The sequence below is a fragment of the Pogoniulus pusillus genome, chromosome 25 (assembly GCF_015220805.1).
Source record: "Pogoniulus pusillus isolate bPogPus1 chromosome 25, bPogPus1.pri, whole genome shotgun sequence".
NCBI lineage: Eukaryota > Metazoa > Chordata > Aves > Piciformes > Lybiidae > Pogoniulus > Pogoniulus pusillus.
In genome coordinates this window covers 12207990-12217153 of record NC_087288.1, presented here as the reverse complement: position 1 = coordinate 12217153, position 9164 = coordinate 12207990, and the positions used below count along the sequence as shown (strand labels likewise).

Here is a 9164-nt window from a genome sequence, read left to right as displayed (position 1 = left end):
TCTGTAGTGAATTTAAGATGTACCTCATCAAATACTACCAAGTCAAAGGCTTTAAACAGGCATTGCCAGCCCACAAGTTACGACGTCTGACAGCATTATTTGCCTTTTATATGCTCTCTCCACAGTGGGAAATGATATACCATTTTCAAGGTACATACCACAGGATTATGCAACAGCTTTCTTCATTTTTAACGGATATGTTATTTTTAATGTGTCAACTTTTGCATAAAGCATTTTAGTATTTTATTCAGTGTATACCATTAATAAATTATTTGCTCCTTCCCCACCCCCCCCCCCCCCCCCCCAAGAACTGTATTTCGAACAGGAAAATGGTCTATTGACATTATAAAAGACACTTTCAACTGGCACAGTCTGTAGACAGTTCCACCGTCAAACAAAGCACCAGGAGCACATTCTTGTTTGTACTCAGCCAACACACTGGCAGCACTAAACATGCTGCCCGGGAGCTTCGTCACCAGCCACCATTTGGTGAGAAGACTTGCACACTGTAGCAACCAGTTGTCATAAAAACAAGAAGACTTGCACACTGCAGCAACCAGTTGGCATAAAAATAAGGAGAAGACTTGCACACTGTAGCAATCAGTTGTCATAAAAATAAGGAGAAGACTTGCACACTGTAGCAATCAGTTGGCATAAAAATAAGGAGAAGACTTGCACACTGTAGCAACCAGTCGGCATAAAAATAAGGAGAAGACTTGCACACTGTAGCAACCAGTTGGCATAAAAATAAGGAGAAGACTTGCACACTGCGGCAATCAGTTGTCATAAAAATAAGGAGAAGACTTGCACACTGTAGCAATCAGTTGTCATAAAAATAAGGAGAAGACTTGCACACTGTAGCAATCAGTTGTCATAAAAATAAGGAGAAGACTTGCACACTGTAGCAACCAGTCGGCATAAAAATAAGGAGAAGACTTGCACACTGTAGCAATCAGTTGGCATAAAAATGAGGAGAAGACTTGCACACTGTAGCAAGCAGTTGTCATAAAAAGATGCTAGCAGCCTGTACAACCAGTGATTCCTCTTAAAAGCATTCACTTTTGGCCCAATTGCTCCAGCATCCTTTAGTCATCATGTCCAAAGGGTTTGTCTGGGACACCCAAACGAAGTAAGTCAGGGTGCTTCTGTACCAGAGAGATTTGTCCACTTGACCTGAGTTTGTTCAGAGGGCACACATCTCAACTCAGCAGATCTGCCCATTCTATATGGGCAAAAAATGGGTGAGACTTGATGTCTTCAACACCAGCAACGCCAGCACCAAGACGCTCTGCGGGATTGAACTGCAAAAGCTTCAGAGAAAAAGAAAAGGGGAAAAAAATATATATTGAGTAAGTAAGAACAAAACCAACTACTTAAAAGTTCCAGAGAGGTCTAAGGTAAGGGACATCCTACTGTTTTCCTAGCTCTATGAATACTTTCAAGAGTGAGAAAGCATACTTGAAATTCCTAGAATTCAATCAATGGAAGATGACTCTCCCTTCCTTGAGTCTCAGTGTCAGTCTTCAGAGACTACTGTTCACAGCACGCAATTCCCTGAAGCACTGCACACTGGGACTTCATTTCAAGTGTAACCTCATTTTGGTATAAAGAGCCTGCATTGGTAGATCCCTGGACACTGCATTTGCTTCGTGTTAACCTTTGCACACACCACTGAACTGCAAGTTGGTGCTAAAGTATCAGGATATTACAGTCACTTCTCCTATCTCCTAACAAAAAGGGGGAGGGGGGAAGAGTTTTGAAGAGTCCTACAAATGGACTAAAACTGAAGAATCAGAACCCCAGTGAAAGCAAACAAACAGTGTAATGCCACCATGGAAATTTCCTACAATTCAGCACTTCATTTGCTTTTTAGTTGTACATCAGATGCTGGATTCACGCGAAAAGGAAATCACAATATTTACATCTGTTTAAAGACACCAATCCATACAAAGGGGAATGCAAAGGTAATACTCCAAAGAGACTAATAAAGACACACAAAAATATTTAGCCATTTTAGAGAACTGTTTATACTCTATTCAATTACAGCCAGCACAAAGGCATGACTTCTTTCTTGCTTTTTCTGACAACAGCTAATAGGATAACTTCTCCCAGCTGTCACTTGGAACAATGTGTATTCATATCTTAATGCACTCAACATCTAAGTGAGTCTACATCCATAAACACAGGAATTTACACATTTTTAAGGTGGCTCTGCTGTTTGTAGTCATAATGTCACATAGTAAAGGTAGCTCGGTGACAATGAATAGTGCTGCTCTGCTGTCTTCCCACAAGCCAGCAGAAACAGATACAGCCAAAAGCTCTCTCCTTTCTGCTGAAATACAATCAGAACCAGCATGGGACAATTAAGCACAGGCATGTATTTTCTGGAGTCTGTGCTTCCAGAAAATGTTTCATCTTAGAAAGCAGATGTGACACAAACTGCAGCAGACACCTACTGAAAAGTCATGCTGCCTATTTTTTTGGTAGCAAAGCCTGGAAAAAAAAAAAAAAGCTGGGTGCAAAAACACCACACCAACATAGAAATAACAACTTCATCTTACACCAGAAATAAACTCATCTCTGTTTTCTTAGAAGCTCACTAAATGAAGGAGGTGTTTACCAGGAAGTCACCTGCACTGGAAGTCACAGCAGGAGACAAGGTCTGACACAAGTTTCTATATAGCTGAACACTGATCCAAAAAGAGTCATTCTGTGATGCTCTGACCTGTTTACCCTTGACAGTAGGGGGAAGGAAAGTCACAATGACAAATTGCTATCCATGCCAAGAAAGCTTTCTTCCTTTTCCTGACAAGGCTTCCTCAACAATGAATGGCAGCTTCCTCGGATAGTCACACAACAAAAATGTGATTTACTAGCTCCTATAGCTGAAGCTCCACCAGATAGGTCACTACAGTACACTAGAAGGGGCTTAACCTAACAGACACTAGGGTTACTGTTGTCTGAACAGATATAGCCTTGTAATAAATCTGTGAGTGTCAGAGATACATTTGCCACTTAAATTTGGCATATTTGTAAACAGACAATACATTAGTCTGCAGTGAAGAACAATCCAACACTGTCAGGGAGAAGTGGACTGCATGACTTCATTTGTCTTCCCTTCTAGTCCTAATGAGTGGAATTCCTTTCATCAAGTGTGGTTCTGCTTTTCCCTTAGCTATTTGAGTCCAGCAGCACTTGCGGGTGGGGAGAACAACTTGCCAACATCTATCAACATAAATGCAGATTCTACCAAAATGAGATTTTTCATTTCTCACTTTCCTTTCTTCCTTTGCCAGAAAACACAGGGGCACACACTTTCACCTGTAGCGACTTTGTGTCACCTAAGAAAAACAGAAGGTCCAAAAGACTTGTTCCATTTCCATTAGCCATTACATGGGAATGGGAGAGAAAGCAATCTACCAATCTATCACCAGGTCTTTTGACTCACTGAATTTCAAAAATCTTTTTCCTTCATTTTCTTCAAGAACTACTTTTCTCACTCAGCTCTGTTCAAATCTACTTCGCAGTGACATCTTTACTTATGCATCAACTAGCATGATACACTTCTAAGCCATTCACATATACCACTTATTGTACTTAACTGGAATAGGTTGGATCCAGATCCATTTACTAGTCAAAATTACCTAGAAGGAAGGTGGCATTACCTCAAATTCAAGACCCTGTAGTTCAAGTTCATTCTCTCAGTCATGACCACGTAAAGGTAGGAATAAACTGAAACAGGCAACCGACACTATTGTCATTGCTTTGGAAAGGTGCTTCAGTCTGGAAGGTTGTCTACATTTCAACATTTCCTACTCTCTCTCATGTCCAAACTACCAGTTCACTTCTCATGACAAAACACTTTGTATTCCAAAATTAAAATACTTTTCCTAACAAATGGCATTCAGAAGGATTCCTGGAAGAGAGATGTTGAGGTACTGGACCATGTCCAGAGAAGGGCGACGAAGCTGGTGAGGGGCCTGGAGCACAGCCCTGTGAGGAGAGGCTGAGGGAGCTGGGGGTGTGCAGCCTGCAGAAGAGGAGGCTCAGGGCAGACCTCATTGCTGCCTACAACTACCTGAAGGGAGGCTGTAGCCAGGTGGGGTTGGTCTCTTCTTCCAAGCAACCAGCAACAGAACAAGGGCACACAGTCTCAGGTTTGTGCTGGGGGAGGTCTAGGCTGGATGTTAGGAGGAAGTTCTTGCCATAGAGAGTGATTGGCATTGGAATGGGCTGCCCAGGGAGGTGGTGGAGTCGCTGTCCCTGAAGTGTTCAAGAAAAGACTGGGTGAGACACTTAATGCCATGGTCTGGTTGATTGGCTAGGGCTGGGTGCTAGGTTGGGCTGGATGAGCTTGGAGGTCTCTTCCAACCTGGATGATTCTACGGTAAGGCAAAGTTTCCAGACACAACAGGACAAATGGACAAAATTCATCATTATGGACAAAAAGACCTTACCAAGGTTCCCGTCAGTAGCTTTCTGGTTTTATACTTACTTTATCAGAACAACTTAGGTATATAAGTATTTGTCCACTCTACATCTTTACCTATACAAAAATTTCCCTTCTATCATTACCTGCTGTATCAGTGATCTGGCCTCCTTGGATACATGGTCTGGTATACTCAAAGAAGTGTGAGTGTTAATTCCTGATGGATGGCACTCAGCCAGAGTCTGGAGAAAAAAGAAAAATCAAAGCAGGCAGATAAATTTATTAATTACAAAAAAATGAAGCAGTGGTGGAGTATCTCCTAGTATAGATGCAAATGAACACAGAAGTGAAAAATGTCAGCACTACCTAGGATCAAGTATAGCTTTCACGAGGAGTACCTAGAGGCACTAATAGATACAGGTTTAGAACATTTATGGCTTAGTGGTTGTACTATATTGCTCAAACATGAAAGGTCTGGGAATTTGGTGGACTTTGCTTTCTTCATGCAGAACCATCAACTAAAGATGAGTTTCATTTGCCTACACACTCAGTCTCAAAATATCCAAGTAATGTGTAACAGAAACATGTGGCTTCTACATTGCTCCAGGAAATAATACCAAAACTACTAGGACAAAATTTGTGAATTCATAGAAGGAAGGTTAGAGAACTTTGATTCCACTGTGGTCAGGAGAGAGTAGTGTGGTCATTTGTTTGTATTTTCAGTCAAGTTGTTCTGCCAAAGACTGAGTAGCAGACCAAGCAAATTGAGGGTACTCGAGTCAAAGCATATCTGAGAAAGCAAAGCAAGGAAATCACAACTGAGCACACCGTTTGTGAGACACTGCTGGCCAAGAGGTCAGTTTCATCGAGTAACTTGGCCCCAGCCCTACCTTCCCAGTGAGGAGTTCATAAAGAATGGCACCCAGGCTCCACCAGTCGCAGGCTTCTGTCTCTTCTAGGATAGCACCAACCTCTAAAGATGAGAACTTGCAATTAATATTAAAAAGGTCAGTTACACCTTCAAAATTAACATATATTTACAAGGTGACTGTTTAATGCTGACAGAATGTATACTAAATACCACAGAGCTTTCATTATGCCTGCAATTTAGCTAGCCCTTTAGCCACCTACAGATTGTCTTGTTCAAACACAGCAGCACCATACATTTCATGCATAATTTGCCTTTCCATGCATACATAGGCAATTTTAAGACTTGTAGGCATTACAGTTAGGATTCCTCTATACTGGACTAAAGCTAACAGACACTTTCAAGACTTGTAGGCACTACAGGCAAGATTCCTCTGTACTGGATTAAAGCTAACAGACACTTTCAAGACTTGTAGGCATTACAGTTAAGATTCCTCTGTACTGGACTAAAGCTAACAGACACTTCCAAGACTTGTGGGCATTACAGCTAGGATTCCTCTATACTGGACTAAAGCTAACAGACACTTCCAAGACTTGTAGGCATTACAGCTAGGATTCCTCTATACTGGACTAAAGCTAACAGACACTTCCAAGACTTGAAGGCATTACAGCTAGGATTCCTCTATACTGGACTAAAGCTAACAGACACTTCCAAGACTTGTAGGCATTACAGCTAGGATTCCTCTATACTGGACTAAAGCTAACAGGCATATTTAGAGATTCTCCCTTGGTCAGAAGAGCTGGACAGACCAGAGTATTTTAAAGAAGCGTCCTATAAGAGCAGCACAAGGGATGTCATAACAGTCTACTGCATGCAGTAACTTTGTCCTAGAGGGCAGGATTTGACTCATGGCTAACCCACACCCTTTACTGGCATCACCAAGGGAGACTTTTCACAATGACCTCTCTTGTCTGTTGGGACAGACAAGAAGATGCTAAATCTACTTCACATAGCATAACCATGGCCAGCAACTGTGTACTGCTACATCTCAACCCAAACTGCACCTAGGTACAAAGATGTTTTCCTCACCATCCACTCAGAACTCACCACTATTATTGTTGTCCATGTACAAGAGACAGTGGAGAAGCAAGATGGGATTTTATAGAGTTCCCTGCCATGTACACTCATATTCAATAGCATGGTGCATGCAGAAAATGTGGCCTTCAGTGACTCAGGCTTTAAACTACAAAAATTGTTAAATACAAACACACCACACTGTCTGCTCTAAAACAGATTGCAGTGAAGATTAAATCTTCATTTTGATTGTCAAAAAAATGCACAAGTTGCACTAAAACAGCTTTGGTGGCAAAAGCCACACCAGCTTCCCAGCAGAGGAGAACAATTAGCATAGAGTCATGTAGTTGTTGCTGTGAAAAGCATTGTGGCACACTGGAAAAGTCTTGCTCATCATTTTATGGAGCTTAGCATGAGCACGGCCAAGGAGAACTACAAATGAGTCACACTCCAGGGTCAAGGATAGGAAGGTGGTAGCCCCAGACCTCACTAGATGCAGAGATGCACACAAACAGGCTGAGCACAGGGATATGCAGAAGGCTGCCCCCTCAAGCAGCTGCCACACAAGCTGGAAGATGCTCCAGCACCCGACAGGACTAGGCTGAGGTTGCTGTTAGAAGACTAACAAGAAAGGATGGCCCAGATGTCATTTCTTTATCATAGAATCAAACAGGTTGGAAGAGACCTCCAAGCTCATCCAGACCAACCTAGCACCCAGCCATAGACAATCAACTAGACCATGGCACTAAGTGTCCCAGCCAGGCTTTGCTTGAACACTACCATGGACGGCAACTCCACCACCTCCCTGGGCAGACCATTCCAATGCCAATCACTCTCTCTGGGAAAAGCTTCCTCCTAACATCCAGCCTAGACCTCCCCTGCCACAACTTGAGACTCTGTCCCCTTGTTCTGTTGCTGGGTGCCTGGCAGAAGAGACCAACCCCACCTGGCTACAACTTCCCTTCAGGTAATTGTAGACAGCAATGAGGTCTGCTCTGAGCCTCCTCTTCTGCAGGCTGCACACCCCCAGCTCCCTCAGCCTCTCCTCACAGGGCTGTGCTCCAGGCCCCTCACCAGCTTTGGCGCCCTTCGACATCCCTCACAATGAAAAGTTTATTACAGTTAATGGTGTTTGAATGCCAAATCCATCACTGTAAGAGTGCCACACATTAGAATTTATCCCCTTCCTTACAGATTGATACTTCTATCACCATTGAGAAACTTCTACAAAGCTATAATGGCAGCCACACGAGGAACTGTATCAGCATAATGACATGCATTTTTAATGTTTCAAGATCCCAGGCAAGCATGCAGATGAAGCTGAAATTCTTTTTATGTTGAGAGAATTTCTGTAAATCTGGTCTTGCAATTTAATGTTACATCCCTTTGGAAAGGCAGACCTGCTAAGGCACTGAACTACAACAAAGAGAAAAAGGAGGCCACAAGACAAGCAAACCAACCAACCTCAGGATTTTTCACATCAACCAGCTGGTAAAAGGTTTTCACATCACCTCTCAGTGAAATCTACTGAATGGGAATGCATTTCTAGTCTGACAGCAACTTCCCAGTGCTGCATGTGCCAATAATGTACATTCAAAAAACAAGATAGCATGAATGGAAAGTGAAATGTAAACCAAAGTACTTCAGGTTTCTCTAGAGCAGAGTTTTTATTCCCATGTGGCTTCAGGCCTGTGAACACTCATACTCTGGAGATTGCTTCCACGTAAGTGAAGATTTTTATACTTAAAATTAAATTTCACACAGTCTGGAATACAGAGAGCAGTGCCACTATTGCTACTGCATAGAAGAGGTTGGAAGGGACCTCAAGGATCATCCAGTTCCAACCCCCTGGCATGGGCAGGGACACCTCCCACTAGAACAGGTCGCTCAAGGCCTCATCCAGCCTGGCCTTGAACACCTCCAGGGAGGGAGCAGCCACAACCTCCCTGGGCAACCTGTGCCAGTGTCTCACCACCCTCACTGCAAAGAACCCTTTCCTAACATCTAGTTTGAATCTCCCCTCTGCCAGTTTAAATCCATTACTCCATGTCTCCATGTGGACATTGTGCCCTTGATCACCACTCTCTGCATGCCACCATCCAGCCAATTCCTTATCCAGCAGTGCTCCACCCATCAAGTCTGTGTCTATCCTCAGTTCCTACAGTACCATTAACTTCTCCATACTGAGACATCTTAAATTTTAGAGTAATGCCACAAACTGAGATAAACTATTCTTCCCCAGAGATATTCAGTGGGCATGGGCTTCTTTAATTACAGACCAGTACACAGATAAAAAAAAACCTCAAACTAAAAAATCATAAATTATTTTTAAAATGAAAATTATTCTGAGAGCAGAGAAAATAAATGTTACCAAAAATTAATTTCCTTTTATGTTGGCAATCCTAGATGCTGATCCAGCTCTCTAAAGCATTCAAGTTACACTGCATTCTTTCACAGCATCACACACTGTGTGCTACCAGAAGCTGATGTAACCTCACTTCACTAAGACACAGAGCAAGAGTCCAAAAAAGAAGTCTACTCCTTGAAATCCAAGCTCATATTTTCAAGTGTAAGGACACATTCAATATATGCCAAGACAAAACAATTGCCATGGCAGATCTCTTAAGACAGCAGCACTATGTACTCTTCTACTGAACTCTTCCATTTACTTAAGACCATAACCAAAACGACACAAGTAGGATAAATTGAGAACAGCCAGGAAAAAACCAAAATCATAATAAAATCATTGTGAATAGTAGAAATAAACACAGGTTGTTTACATTCCCTTACTTC

The 9164-nt window shown here is 42.4% G+C and overlaps 1 protein-coding gene across 1 annotated transcript in view; it reads right to left on the bottom strand.

Annotated features, from left to right (window-relative positions):
• Window positions 1-299: 299 nt before the first annotated feature.
• Window positions 300-9164, bottom strand: part of RPS6KC1 (ribosomal protein S6 kinase C1) — a 97819-nt gene continuing 88954 nt past the window's right edge. Inside the window, exons 14-16 of the mRNA XM_064164490.1 lie at window positions 5320-5402; window positions 4576-4671; window positions 300-1310 (exon numbers count right to left, since the gene is read on the bottom strand). Of these exons, the coding sequence (XP_064020560.1) occupies window positions 1200-1310; window positions 4576-4671; window positions 5320-5402 (290 nt within the window). The 3' untranslated portion in view covers window positions 300-1199. The remainder of the gene's footprint in view (window positions 1311-4575; window positions 4672-5319; window positions 5403-9164) is intronic.